Source organism: Sceloporus undulatus, chromosome 5 (assembly GCF_019175285.1).
Source record: "Sceloporus undulatus isolate JIND9_A2432 ecotype Alabama chromosome 5, SceUnd_v1.1, whole genome shotgun sequence".
Taxonomy (NCBI): Eukaryota; Metazoa; Chordata; class Lepidosauria; order Squamata; family Phrynosomatidae; genus Sceloporus; species Sceloporus undulatus.
In genome coordinates this window covers 4,862,135-4,877,483 of record NC_056526.1, presented here as the reverse complement: position 1 = coordinate 4,877,483, position 15,349 = coordinate 4,862,135, and the positions used below count along the sequence as shown (strand labels likewise).

The following is a 15,349-nucleotide window of genomic DNA, read 5'->3' as shown; positions in this document are numbered from 1 at the left end:
ATCCCACCTCTCCAGTTGGATCAAAATCCAAGTGCAAGTGACTATGGAGCTTGAACAGTTGAACCTTCCAGCCACAGAGAATACAAGTCCAGAGCTTGGGTGCCCTTCATTCCACCGGAATCTGTAGAAGCAGACACCAGATTTCTGTGAAATGAAGCCCACCAGGCATGGAATTCTTCTTCTTCCACCTCTTTTGGGACATTTTCTCAAAGAGCAGAGGCTTTAGAGTGTCTCCAGTTGGCTACCTTTTGTTTGCCACACAAACTGAAGCAGCTTGGAAAGCTCAATGCCCTGATAGATGTTGCGCAGCTAGAAGACAGCACTGCTCCAGGTCTAATCAGGTTCCAGCATTTGTTAGGCATGTTTGGTAGGAACACAGGAGAGGACCTTCTTGCTGGCTGCTCCCAGGCTTTGCAGTTCCTACCTTAGGAAGGCTAGGATCACCCTTTCCTTATTTTGCATCCATTGACAAGTGAAAACATTTCTGTTTCAACAGGGTTTTAAGAGCTGTCTTCTGGGGCATTTAATAGGCTGTTTTGCTGATTTTTACTTGTTCTTTTAATGGTTTTAACTTTTTAGTTCTGTAGTTAATTTGATTGCATTTTAATAATAACGTTTAGATGTTCAATGACATTTAGAGTGCCTTTCAGTGTATTTCTTTTAATTTGTGTCAGCCGCCTTGAGAAAAGATGGAATATAAAGGGATGATGACCTTCCTTGGAGGTCTTTAAACAGAGGCTGGATGGCCATCTGTCAGGGATGCTTTAATTGTGATTTCCTGCATGGCAGAATGGGGTTGGACTGGATGGCCCTTGCAGTCTCATCCAACTCTACGATTCTATTAGTCTATGATGATGAAAGTATAACTGTATATATTTCCATCATGCCTCCCCCTACACACACACCTTGATCAATGATGGCTGGTGGTTTTCATGTCAGAGGGGCAGTGAATCCATCCCAGATTTTCATGTGAACTTTACAGGAGCTGTCCAGGCAGCTGGAGCATATTCCTCAAATGGGATGAACACTTTGAATAACTCCAAAGTTATCCAAACTGACACTGCTCTTAGTCATTCCTTTCGCCCTAAATTAAAAGGCCCCAGACCTTGCAACTAAATGGCCTAAATTCTGTTTGAGTTCTGACTGAATCAGAATAGAGTCTGCAGTCAAGAAATCAGAAGACTAGGACTTTGAAGGGCAGCTATGAAGGAACTAGACAAGATCCACAAGTATAAAGATATATAATTGAATGCTAAGATCAGGATTGTCCGTGGCATCATATTTCCCATTTCTAAGCACAGGTGTGAAATCTGGCCAGTAAAGAAAGCAGATAGGAAAAGAATCCATTCCTTTGAAATGTGGTGCTGGGGGAGAGTTGTCCAGATGCCATGGACTGCTAAAATACAAATAAATGGGTCATTGAGCAAATCAGGCCTGAACTGATTCCTCAGAAGCCAAGGGGACTAATCTAAGTGTGTTGTACTTTAGACCTATCACAAGAAGACATAACTCAGTAAAAAAGACAATGATATATCTTATGTTTGTAATATTTTTAAAAAAATAATAAAATTATTTTGTTTTTTTAAAAAAGAAAAGACAATGATGCTTACTAAGAAATAAGGCAGTAGGAAAAAGGGGAAATCACATTACAAGTGAATAAATGCAGTCAAAGAAATCATGGCCATGGGTTTGCAAGACCTGAACAAGTCTGTTGATGTCAGGGTAAGCTGGAGTTTTCTCATTCATAGGGTCATCATAGGTCAAAATCAACTTGATGGCAGTTAACAACAAAGAATAAACCAATTGAATCCATTAGATTTATCTATATGTTGACTCACCATTCAACAATTGGTCAAATGGGTCTACTCTAGCAACCAGGATGCCAGACTTTTTGTGTTATTCCAGCTTCCTGGCCATTATAGTTAGTGTTTTCCCATGGGGAGTGTGTGTGTGTGTGTGTGTGAGAGAGAGAGAGAGAGAGAGAGAGAGATAGGTACATCAATGGTGTTCCATTTCAATGTTTATCCATGAGTTGATGGATGATGCCTTTACATATCCTTTCTTCCTTCCTTTCTTCCTTCCTTTCTTTCTTTTTATTCAAAGGGGGAACCTGGACTGCCTGGGAAAGGGATGAATATCAAGGTAAATCAAGAAAAATATTGACCAACATGATGAAAAACCCTCATCCATCCCTTGACAGGGTAGGCTGACCATGGAGCAGTAGGATAACAGTTCAATGGATAGTTCAATTGGATAGCCTTCTGTTTCTTAGGCACTGTCTTTGTAGAGTTTTTTTTAATATGTTAATCCATCTTTCTTCTGTTACCAGACCCAAAGCCACTAAAGCTAGTCATGTCACTCTGTGTCATTTATTTTGTTTGTTTGTTGGGGGGGGGGGTGAATATGCCACCAAAGGGCCACACCAAACCCAAATTGTGTGGGTCCATTATCTGCACTAATCTAGAATCGACTTTTAAAGTTAAAGTTAGATTATGGCCCTGTTTGCACTGGCCAAATCAAATGTCCTTTCTGTGATTTGTAGTTTTAACTTTAAATTTGTAGTTTTTCATTTTCCCTGTTAAAAAGTGTTGGTGTTTCACAAAACTACAGATCCCAGGGTTCTGTTGGATGGAACAATGGCAGTTAAAATGGTGTCAAACTACATTATTTCTACAGTGGAGATGCACCCCCAGTTATTCTAAACAAAAAAAGGGGGGGAAACACAACATTTGCCTAGGAACATATTAATTACAGTCATTATTTGCATGCTTCTTCCTTCCATATTTGTGTGCCAACTCTTTATCCAACACTTTCATCATATGAATATATAGTGGTATGCACAAAACTGTGTTCACATCAGGAGTACCATGAGTTGGAAATAACTTGAAGGCACACAACAAGAATAGCACTGATAAGATGAACAAGACGACTTATTTGTGTTCTGTTGTGATTTGTTCCAACTATAGGATCTGGAAAGCCTTTTTGAAGCTTATGGTATCAAGGTATGTCTGTATTCCACCGATAGCAACAAACTGGATACTTTAACTGTTAGAGAACTGATTTTGGAATTAAGGTTTGGGAACTCAGGTTTCTGGGGTAAAATGTGTGTGTTAAAACACTAGTCAGATATGCACTACACAGCAGATTCTCTAAACATTGGCCTGCAATCCTTTTGGTATTCCCAAACAGAGTAAATTTATTGGCGTGAGACAGACTGGCCCAAAAGGGCAGTCTGCCAGTGGCCTAATTCCCTCCAGAGGGAAGCCGCAGCCACCAAACCACATGGCTTCCCTCCAGAGGAAAAAGAACCTGGAAAAACTGGGTACTTTTTGTGACACAGGTCCCATGTCACGAGTGTGCCAATGATGCACTCGCAATGTAAGCAACGTGTGGTGCCGTGTGGATGACGCACAGTGCTTATGTCACAATGGCAGCACCCGTGTACACAGGATGCTGCCATTGTTACGCCACCACACTGTGCTAGGGTTAGGAACCATGCAGTTGCCACGTGGTCTGCAACCCTAAAATCGGCACCAGCACAGCACATTTGTGCAGTCTGTACCACGCCATTGATTCAATGGGATTTACCTATGTATTGACTAGAGATGGACCATTGAGTAGGACCAACTAGAGCAGGACCATTGAATCAATTCTTGAAAGGTAATTCATCAGTTGATGCAATGGTCCTACTCTAGTTGGGACTAATCAATAGGATTCAGTGTTTCTAATCAACTTTCATTTTCTCTATGGGGGCACACTACAAACTAACTGTCATGCTACCATTTTTGAAATGCTTGTCAGTGATTTACCCAGAGACTGCAAAGCCTACTTCTAACCTCTCTACTCCAAAGTAACCTAGATCATTTCAATCGCTGTATGGTACTGCTAACTGCCACCTGATAGGCTTTGGATAGCCCCCTGGTGAGGGGCTATAGAAATGGTGTAGAGGCTACATATTGTCCATACTTTCTCTACCCCTATTGTAGGCTTCCTCCACTAATGATTCCTTTCTTAATCCCTCCCCCCCCCCCCTTTGTTTTGTTTTTAACCTGCAGCTGGCTCTTTTGAAGGACCTGACAGACCTTCTCCTTCAAGAGGGAGTTGAAACTGTGACCCAACAAATAGCTGCCTCCAAGAAGGGGAAGGGGAAAGCTTCCAGGAGGAAACAAGGTCCCAAACAACTCGCAGAGCAGGTGGTGAGTACACCAAGAGTTTGTAAAAGACTGTAGATTTAAGTGAATAAAGCAAACACTCTGGCAGGGACGTAGCCAGGGGGGGGGGGGATCGGGGGGCCCGGCCCCCCCCCCCTTCCATTAGAAAAATGAATGGTGTGTGGCGCTGTGCCGCCGCCCCCCAACCCCCATTATAATGGGGGCCTTAGGTCGGGCCCCCCCCCTTCCTAAAATCCTAGCTACGTCCCTGACTCTGGTTTCTATGAAAACATGCCCACCAACATTTTATGGACGAACTCCAAGACACATGAGGCCAAACAACACTGGAGTGTGATCAAGAGGGCAAAAAAGGATAAATGAGGCAGAACATACAAGCTAGGAGAGTCTGCAGCACTTTGCTTTTGCTCCCTTCGTTCTTCTCCTCCTGCTGTATCCATTGAATGCAAACTACTTCTGTGCCTTGAACTCAGTTTGTAGCAATTAAATTAAGCTGGGGAAACATGGGGGAAAGGGGAGGAGAAGAGGGAAGCTGGGACATTTTAAAAGCAGCTTAGAAAATGGGATCACAGAGAATTCATTGGAATTTTCCCTGCCAAGTTGGAACAATTGGAGGGTATGTTAAAATGGCTATGGCGGGTTACAGACTGCCTCTTTGGGGCGGGCTGCACCCGCCCCTTTCCCCGGGGTATCGGGGCCTCAGTGTCCAGAGCAGCAGCCGCTGAAGCCCCAATCCACCGCTTTTCGGGCTGCGGGGAAGCGGCAAAAGGCCCCTTCCCCGCAGCCTGAAAAGGGGTGTCCCTGGGGCTTCAAGCCCCAAGGACACCCCGTGGCGGCGGGGAGGAGGAGAAAGGGGCCGCTTGGCCCCTTTCTCCTTTGGTCTGCTGGACGCAGCTGTCTGAAGGCTGTGCCCAGCGGACCAAACCAGGAAGGAGCTCCAAAACGGAGCTCCTTCCTGCTCCATGAAAAGGGCGCATTATGCGCCCTGGCTCGGAGCGAGGACGTCACGTCCGCGCTGCCCCGTATAGAGGCAGCGCGGTCGTGACGTCCTCATGGCGGCGGCTGTGCGGAACAGCTGCTGCCATTTTGTGCGTGCAGAGCGCGCACTAGGGTTAGGTGGGTGCGGAAGCACCGCCCCTTTCTAACCCTAGTACGCGCTCTGCGCGTACTTTCATGCCTGTCTGTAACGGGCCTATGTTAACATGTACCTAATATAGGATTGCCAGGTTAGGACTATTCCAGGCTCTGATACTTTGATACCAAAACCTGAGATATAGGATCAATCAATCAAATTTTGGTGGTGTTGTTGCGTGCCTTCAAGTTGTTTCCAACTTATGGCGACCCAAAGGTACATGGGGTTTTCTTGGTAAGTTTCTTCAGATGGGGTTCGCTGTTGCCCGTCACTGAGGCTGAGAGACTGTGACTTGCCCAAGGTCACCCAGTATGTTTCATGGCCAAGCTGGGAATTGAATCTGGTCTCCAGAGTTGTAGTCCAACACTCAAACCACTAGACTACACTGGCTCTTATTCAATCAGTATCTTGGTTTATTTACCACCTTTTCCCCAAGAGTGGGACTTGTGGCAACTTGAAGATAAAAAGAGACGCATATCTAACACAGACAAAAGTCATTACAATGATCCATCTCTTCCCCTTCTGGAAGAAAATGAAAGGAGAAAAATGGCTAACAGAGAAATCCCCCCACAGAATCTTGATATAATAATAATAATAATAATAATAATAATAATAATTTGATTTATATTTTCCCGCCTCTCCCGGGTGGATCGAGGCGGGATTACAACCTAATATAAAAATACAAATACAAATGACCCACAAGGTTTTTCTAGCCCAAATCTCCTGCCATGCATGAATTGACAGATAAAACTCAATTGGTTGGACCATCCAACCTCTGCTTACAGATCTCCACAGAAGGAGAGTCCCCCATCTTCCCAAACAGTGCCTTATTTGATTCTGCAACTCCTTCTGATGTGAGCAGCTGTGATTTTCCCCTAGGAAAATAACCCAAAAATAAACTCATGATGGATTTTTACAGGGCCAGTTTTACATCCAAAGGTCTACCAAGGTTCTTTCCTAAAATCTTGTAAAGCTGGTGCGGGCTGAGTCTCCCTTATCCAAAATATGTGAGACCAGAGGTGTTTCAGATTTTGGATATTTTTGGGGGGGGGGGGGGGATGGAATTCCTGTATTCTCACATGCGTACATCATGAGATATCTTAGAGATGGGATCCAAGTCTAAAGGCAACATTCATTATATACGTAGCCTGAAAGGTAATTTTATACAATATTTTTAATAATTTTGTGCATGAAACAAAATTTGTGTTTATTGAGCCATCAGAAAATAAAGGTGTCGCTATCTCAGCCACCCAAGGAAAAGGTTTTGGGTTTTGGAACATTTCAGATTTTGGAATTCTGGATGAGGGTAAATCAACATGTACTAATCAGTGGAGTTTCTTTCTTTCTTTCTTTCTTTCTTTCTTTCTTTCTTTCTTTCGATGTTTAGGGTATTTGAAAATAAAATAAATATTTAATGTAATTAGTTGAGTTTCAATGTGTTTCAACTAATCATTATTATTATTATTATTATTATTATTATTATTATTATTATTATTTTCTTATATCCCGCCTTTCTCCTAACTGCAGCCAGATTGCCTAGTAACCTTTGGAGTGTTATTTTGTCTACAACATGCAGACTTCAGTGAAGTGTGATGTTCCCAGTGTGACTCCAGCTAGCACCACAGACTTTCCCAGAGAAGATTTCAGTCTAAATCCAGAATATCCAGTCCCAGAAGCTGTGGAAACCCTTTTGACTTCTTCTACTTTACCACCTTCCACTATTGAAAAGGTAATGAAAGCAATCTGTAGCATCTTGTGTTGGGTAGAAACAGGGGGGAGGTGGGCACTGTGTTTTCTGAGCCTCTTCACCTTGTGCAGAAAATCAGTTAGCTTTGCAACCTGCTTTTCCCATGCCATGGGACCCAAGGTGGCCTTGTTGTTGTTGTGTACCATCAAGTCATTACCAACTTATGGCAACCCTAAGATGACCTTATCATGGGGTTTTCTTGGCAAGATTTGGTCAGAGGAAGTTTGTTATTGCCTTTCCTGAGGCTGAGAGTGTGTGACATGCCCAAAGTCACCCAGTGGATTTCATGGCTGAGGCTGGATTCGAACCCTGGTCTGCAGAGTCACAACACTCCACTGTACTCAAAGTACTACACCATGGTTGTGCAGGTTAAAACAAGACAGAGTTTAAAAACCTGGTGGTAAAAAAACTAAAGCTCAGTTTCACAAACAATCATATGAAAACACCATTGATTCCAAAAAGTATACAATCATTTCAAAAGCATAACATAACAGCCTGGGCTGTACGATCATCAAGAGAGGCCCTTCTCTCATTCCAGCCAGCCTGACTGCTGGGGAGACAAGAGTGGGCCTTTTTATGGCTGCCCCCAGACTCTGGATCTCCTTTTCCAGGGAAGCCAAAACAGCCTTCACTTTGCTGCTGTCAGACAACCTTTTGAAACAGAAAATTTCTGAAGAAAAGGCATGCGGATTATTCTTTTAACTTGTCATGTGAATTGTTTTAATACTGTAAATAGTTTGATTCTATTTTAATATTCACTTGTTGCATGTCTTTAATTTTATTGTATTTTTAAAATTGTGTGCTGCTTTGAGTTCCAGTTTTGGGGAGAAGATGGGATGATGATGATGATGATGATGATGATATATGTATATGCATACATGTATGGCATTTAAAGCAGTGTCAAACTGCTTTTTTTTTTAGTGACAATTAGATGGACTGTCTCCTTCAGGAGGGAATTAAAATGGTTTTAAAGTAAACAGAGTCCACTAAGACCACAATATGTTAATAGAGTAATCTTAAAATATAATGGCAGAAATAATCATAGATTGTCTTGGATCCTACATAATGGTTATTGTTGTTGTTAGCTGCTCTTGAGCTGGTTACAATTCATGGTAGCCCTGTGGATGAGACATTTCCAAGAATCCCTCTCCTCTGCTGCAGTCTTGCCCAGATCCTGCAAGCTCTTGCCCATACTAACCCCCTTGATTGAGTCTATCCTTCTGGTCTGTGATCTTCCTCTCTTTCTTCTCCCCTCCACCTTTCCTAGCATTATTTCTTTTTCTAGTGATCCATGCCTTCTCATGATGTGGCCAAAGTACGACAGTCTCAACTTGATCATCTTTGCTTCCAAGGAGAGCCCTGGTCTGATCTGTTCAAGAAGCCATTTGTTTGTCTTCTTGGCTCTCCATGGTATCATCCTAAGTACTCTTCTTCAGCACCATATTTCAAATAAGTTTATTTTCTTTCTGTCTGCTTTCTTCTGTGTCCATGGTACATGGTAATTGGGAACACAGTGGCCTGAACAATTCTGACTTCAGTGCTCGGTTGTATGTCTTCGCTCTTCAGTATCTTTTCCAGTTCTTTCATAGCTGCCCTTCCCATTCCTAGTCTTCTTCTTATTTCTTGGCTGCAGTCTTCATAGATATGGGAATTCTTTGACTATTTCAATTTCCTCATTGTCTAGATTGAATTTGTGTATTTCTGCTGTTAATTTTGTTTTCTTTATGATCATAATGGTTACATAATGGTTACATAGCAGAAATCTCTACGTCCAGAGTTACATATTCATTGTGCTATGCAATTCTTGTGCTATGCAATGTTGCACAACTGAATGACTATTAATGCCAATTTCAGCAAGGGCAGCTGCTGAAGATAGCCATTGGCCAAGAGTGCACAACTGATGCACAGTGGCACCATAATCCACTTCCATGCCCCTGAACTGAATGTTGCCATCCCACAAAATGACAAAAATGTCCCAGCTGCTTCCTTGAGGAATTTATGCACGCTTAAGTCACCAACAGGATTCTGTCTAGTAACAACAACCATCCTGAAAATTATTGAAAAGCACTTTGAAAACTCATTGATGGTTTTAAAACAATATTCAGACTAGATAAATGATGATTATTTGCTCCTTTCAGTTCCATTAGTGCTCCTGCCCTGGCACAGAACCAAGTCAGCCATGAAACCTTCTTAGGAGATAACAGCAGCTGGCTCAATGCCCGGTTCTTGTTTCCCTTAAGTCTCATGAACTGTGCTTTCTTATTTCATTAGACTGCTACAGAACAGACATTTGCAACTACTATTAATAGTCATTCTGGAGTATCTGAAATAACTAGTCACATAAACCTTGGCCTGATGGAAACTATGAAGACAACAGAATATCCAGAAGGAGAGAACACAACCGAGGAGGAGAACATTTTACTTCAGAGGGGAGTTGCTGAAAATGCCACTTTGGAGTCTCAAGAAGGTGTTTTCTCTCCAGAAGAATTATCAATAAGAAAGGAGGTGGAAGGAGAGGTAAAGTATAGTGGCATAGGAACATTGTGCCCTTAATATAAAATGGCAAAATTAAGCTTTGCTTTTTGGAACTTATATATTTTTAAAATATTTTCAAGCCATGAATGCTTGAATCTGTGGATATAAAATCTGTGGATATGGAGGACTGACTGTAGTTTGTTGTGCTTTGCTCTGGTGCCACAGCAAACTACAACTCCCAGAATTCCATAGCCTTGATCCATGGCAGATAAAGTAGTGTCAAACCAGATTATTTCTACAGTGTGGATGGTTTCTATCTCACCACTCTCTTGATATAGAGATTACCAAGGTGCAGAGGAGAAGTACAACTTCCATAATTCTTCACCATTGGCCTTGCTGGTTGGCTGAAGTCTGAAATACCTGGAGGGCCCAAGATTCTCTGCTGCTGTTGTAAATGAGATGCTTGCAATTTGAGGAACAGTTTGTAGTTGAGTTCTAGAGTAGGATGTGTTTCACATAAAGAAGTCTCCAGGTTTAAACCTTCTTGGCTCTCCGGATAAAAAGGAAAAGACTGCAGCTCCAATAATCCCTCTCTTTGGCTGTATTGACAACAGATGATGGAAGTTCCAAGCCAAAAAACCATCTGAAGGGTCATAGTTGCTTACTCCATGCATGATATATAATGCTGCTCTTGATGGACCACACAGTTATAGTGGTTTGAGATCACTCTCTTAGCAAGTGTGATGTAGTGGTTTTAATGCTGGACTATAACACTGGAGAGTAGGGTTCAATTCCCTGGTCAGCCATGGAAATCCAGTGGATGACCTTGTGTGGGGTACATACTCTTAACCATGATAGGTTCACCTTAGGGCTGCTATAAGTCAGAAGAAACTTGAAAGCATATCAAAAAAAGCAACAACGAGATCCCTTTATGTTGTTGTTGTTGTTGTGGTGCCCCTTCAAGTTATTTCCAATTTATGGCAACCCTAAGGCAAATCTATCACAGGGTTTTCTTAGCAAGGTTTCTTCATAGTAGATTTGCCCTTGCTTTCCTCTGAGGCTGACTTGCCCAAGGTCATCCAGTGGGTCATGGCTGAGCATTGATTCAAACCTTGGTCTTCCGGGATCACAGTCGAACACTCAAAGCCCTATACTATTGGCTCTCTTTCACTTGTCTTATCATGGCGCAATCCCAATACTCTCCCAGCATCTTGCAGCTTTCCTCACCACTGCTATTGCTGGCTAGGACTGCTGGGTCTTGCAACCTAACAACCTCAGGGGCCTGCATGATCCTCTTCCCAATAGCAATGAGTGTATTAGGCCAAGAGAAGAAAATAGTGAAATGGTATGGGTTAGAGTCATATTCATGTATCTGAAGGGCTTTCATGTGGGAGAGGGAGCAAATATGTTTTCTGCCCAGAAATTTAAGATAGGATTCTTGTTGTGGTCTCACCAGTGCTAGGTGCAGTTCTTGTTTCTTTAAAAATGATGTTTTCATTAATACACTCTGAAACTATGTTGGCACGTGGTTGGTTTGTGTTCAGCTTAATCTCTCCTTTGACAACCAAAACAAGGTTATTCTGTTTCTTCAGTTGGAACTCAGCCCAATTCTGCTTGATCTGGAGTCCCAGTTCCACACTCTGGAGAACACATCTCTTCAGATGATAGAGAATGCAAAGATAAGGAAGACAGATGAAGACCCACTGACAGTATGTATGCTGTCCAAAGCTTAATGAAATTGCTTATTCCCTTATGTTTTAGACTTTTCTTTTCTTTAGGAAAAAAGAAAGGCCACTCCCTTCTTCCCAGTATGCAAAGTGGTTTCAGTAGCTCAACAATTGGAACCAATGTAATTTTTTAGTCTGGAGGAGTTCCCCAATTATTAGATTCTCCTAAAAGGGTGAGCAAAGGGTGACCCTAGGGCCAAGCCACTTTGAGTTCCAGCTTTGGGGGGGAAAGCGGGATATAAATAAATATAACATGTAGATCCAAGGCTCTTTAAGCAGCACTCCAAACTCCCTCAGCCAAAAATTGAGAGTGAATTGCATTTCTTGGAAGTCTTTGGGAGTAGTAATTTGCCTTCTAAATAGGTTGCAAGCCCCCCCCTCCATTTAACATTTCAAAATGCATTTTTTCAAAACAACAAGTGAATTCCAGCCTGTTGTTGTTGTTGTTGTTTATTTATATAGCACCATTAATCTATCCTTTGACATCTTCTATTGTTGCTGCTGCTGTTTCAGTATTTCTGGCAGCCAAACATGCTCTTGGAGGACCACAGCAGGAGAAAACTGACCCCTGAGCACCCCATTCTGTTGAATATTGACCCTCACCCATCACTGAAATCTCTTCTTCACCAAAGTCTTCAATGGACTCCCTGTTTGTGTTTAGGCCACCAAAGCTACAGGAAGTATGTTGTGAGTCCTCAGATACAACACTCTGAATGTACACCTTCTACACACACACACACACACACACACACACACACACACCTTTCCTGTCCCACTGTTGTTCACCAATGCTATTGTGTACATTTTCAGAAGACAAAATGGCATTGGTGAACAATGGTGGGATTGAGCCAATGCAGGTTCAGCCCCTTCCAGTTCCTTAGCACCTCTGTTCTCCTGTCATGATTTATTTGCTTCTGTCTCTGAAGATGCCCCCTATTCTTGAGCCAGAGGTGGAAGACAGTTCTTCAGAACATGCATCCAAAGAGGTTCTGGGGCCTATGAAGAAAAGACGAGGGGAGCGGAAGAAGGAGAAAGAGGCCAGTCAAGTAACTAAAGAGGTTGGTGGATTCCAAGGAGTCCAACTGAAGTTCTCCTTTGTGTTAGGGTTTCTGCAGAAGGTATTCTGGAATGATGGTGAGAAGCAGGATTTCTGGATAAGCTATCTCTTTATTTTTATTTTTTTTAGTTGAGGAACCATGAAGTGGCTATTGGACTTCCCATTGAAAATGCACAAATCTACATTGCAGTAGGGACTAGATGTAATTCTATTATAATTCACTACACATTCAGAAAAGAGGAGCAAGAATCAACAAGGTGGAAACACAGAAAGCATAATGTGGAGAGAGTTGGGAACCATCTCTGCTACCATGGAGGCTGGTGGTTTCCACATCAGTGGGATGCTGAATATATATTCTGGGTTTAAATGTGAAGTTTATATGGGGCGCTTAACCTGTTTTGGCGATAGGATGCAGAGCCTTCAATAGCTCCCTTGCTGTTTGGGCTAAAGGAATCATGTGTGCACAATAAAAGGAAACAGCCAAACCAATGGCATGGTCACAACGTGGAAGGAGCAATCCAAGATAATGACATTATTTTTTTCTATCTAGCTTGGATAGCTCCTTTAAAATCTGGATTAAACCTTAAAGAGGAGTACAGTCGGCCCTCCGTTTTTGCAGGGAATCCATTCCAGACACACATACCATGAAAATGGAGACTCACCTATATTCAAGCCCCATAGGGCTTGAATGGGCATGTGCCCATGAGTGCGCGCCCCATTGAAACTAACGGAGGTCGCCCCTCCATGAATATTCAAGACTGCAGATCTTCAAGTCCGCAAGAAAGGAGGGGTGAGTGTAATTCTCTAAGGAGAATCCCTTAAAACCTCCTCTGAACAAATCTTGCCAAGAAAACCCAATGATGAGTTCACTTTAGGATTTCCGGAAATGACTTGAAGGCACACAAAAACAACAACTGTCCTGCTAAAATGGAAGCCAACAGCCATGACATCCCAGTACTGTCTTAAAAATTTATCCCCTTCTGCTACTCTTTTCCTTTTATCTGATAGAATCATAGAGTTAGAAGAGACCCCAAAGGGTCCTCCAGTCCAACTTCCTGACATGCAAGAAGACACAATGGCAATCCCACTCTGAAGAAATGAGCCAATAAAACCCCATGATAGGTTTAGGGTCACTTAAATCAGAAATGACTTGAAGGCACACAACAACAACAAGAATAAAGCAGGTCACATTGTGCACTACTTGTTGTGGTTGTGCACCCTATACTTTGCATTGCAATTATGCAACTTGTTCCTTACATTGTGGTTGTACATCTCTGCCAAGAAAACTCCATGGTAGTTTTACTGTAGGGTCACCATAAGTCAGAAACGACTTGAAGGCACACAACAACAGCAGCCAACAAATTCCCAGCCAGGTATACTTGATTTCAGGACTGGAAATCATATAGGCTTCCAGATGTTTTTGGACTACAGCTCCCAGCATTTTTGCCATGGAGTATGCTGGCTAGGACTGCCAGGCCATGCAGTCCTAGAAGCATTGGAGGACCACATGATTTCCTCCCATTTTACTTGAATAAAATCAAAGTCGCCTATTAACACGGCATCCACTAGAGGGTAGCCAACAGACACAACTCCGAGTTAGGCGGGCACATCATTGAATAAAGTGGGAATGTAAGGAGTTATATTTGTATATTTGGCCAGCATTATTCAATAACCCAGAGCTTGGAAAAGTTATTTTCTGGGTTGCAGATCCCAGAGACCCTAACTAATGCTGGCTGGGGTATGCTGGGAGTTGTGGTTCCAAGTTGTGCATCTACCCTTTAGAAATAATGCACTTTAACGACCCAAATAATCTAAACACAAAATAGAGCTGTCTTGCACCAAATACACACACACACACACACACACACACACACACATATCTTTTGCCTTCTCTGTCAGAGAGCTCCAGTTCCACCACAAACTACAAATCCCAGGATTCCATACCATTGAGCCATGGCTCAAGTGGTGTCAAACTGCATTAATTCTGCAACATAGCAGCAGCTGTATACTAAAACCCAAAGCAGATTTACCACCTATAGTGACACTGGAGCCTCTAGCATCTTTAGCAAAGGTCCAAAACACACTGCAGAAATAAGCCAGTTTGAGACCATTTTAACTGCCCTGGCTTAACTGCTCTAGGGAATTCTGGGAGCAGTAATTTTGTGAGACATTTCGCCTTCTCTTTCAGAAAGCTCTGTTGCCACAAGAAACTACAATTCCCAGGACTCCCTAGCACTAAGCCAGGGCAGTTAAAGCGCTCTCAAACTGGATGATTTCTGCAGTGTATATTGGGTCAAACTTTCAGTTTCCTCCCTGTTCTTCTTAAATGCCACCAGTGGCTTCATAAATGTGCCAGCTTTGCTCAAGCAGCCAGAAAGCAGAGCGCACATCCATTGTGCCTTTCTCTCTCATAATCCCCTCTCCTACCATCAACAGTTTTAAATCTCCCATTAATTATAGATAAAAATAATCAATCCAAACCTATCGTAAAGCCCCCAAATTCCCATCCTCCCATCAACTTCTTCTCTCTTTCGAAGTCTGGAGGTGTTTTCAATAATCCGCACAGCCCCTACTGAGTGATGTTTATATAGGGAAATTAGAGCCAATAGCATTCTTTAATTGAGAGCCTTTTTAAATTAAACCATGGGGCTATAAAACAGTTTAGCAAGGACTTCCATAACCAGCCATAATAATGAGGGTAATAAACAAAGAGCAAGAAATAGCCTAAGTAATCCCTTGTGATAGACCAATTTCTGTGGAATGACTTTGTGAGTTGAATGAGTCCATAGCAAGCAAAGGAGCCATGGCTTGGGGAGATCATGCACATGTTTCACTTGTTGTTGTTGTTGTGTGCTTTCAAATCATTTCTGGCTTATACTGACCTATCGTGGAGTTTTCTTGGCAATGTATGAGATGCTCAGCCACAATGCAAGTTATCAGATGCATAATTACGATGCAAAGTGTGGGATGTACAACCACAATGCGATCTATAGGGTGCACAACCACAACAGGTAGTGAACATTGTACAACTTGCACATTGTG

General features: G+C 42.5%; 1 protein-coding gene across 1 annotated transcript in view; it reads left to right on the top strand.

Moving 5' to 3' along the window:
* The window catches only part of LOC121930871 (collagen alpha-1(VII) chain-like), a 178,021-nt gene that overhangs the window by 82,310 nt on the left and 80,362 nt on the right, over positions 1–15,349 (top strand). The window contains exons 51-57 of the mRNA XM_042467818.1: positions 2,104–2,142; positions 2,967–3,002; positions 4,056–4,196; positions 6,878–7,030; positions 9,320–9,565; positions 11,116–11,232; positions 12,177–12,308. Of these exons, the coding sequence (XP_042323752.1) occupies positions 2,104–2,142; positions 2,967–3,002; positions 4,056–4,196; positions 6,878–7,030; positions 9,320–9,565; positions 11,116–11,232; positions 12,177–12,308 (864 nt within the window). The remainder of the gene's footprint in view (positions 1–2,103; positions 2,143–2,966; positions 3,003–4,055; positions 4,197–6,877; positions 7,031–9,319; positions 9,566–11,115; positions 11,233–12,176; positions 12,309–15,349) is intronic.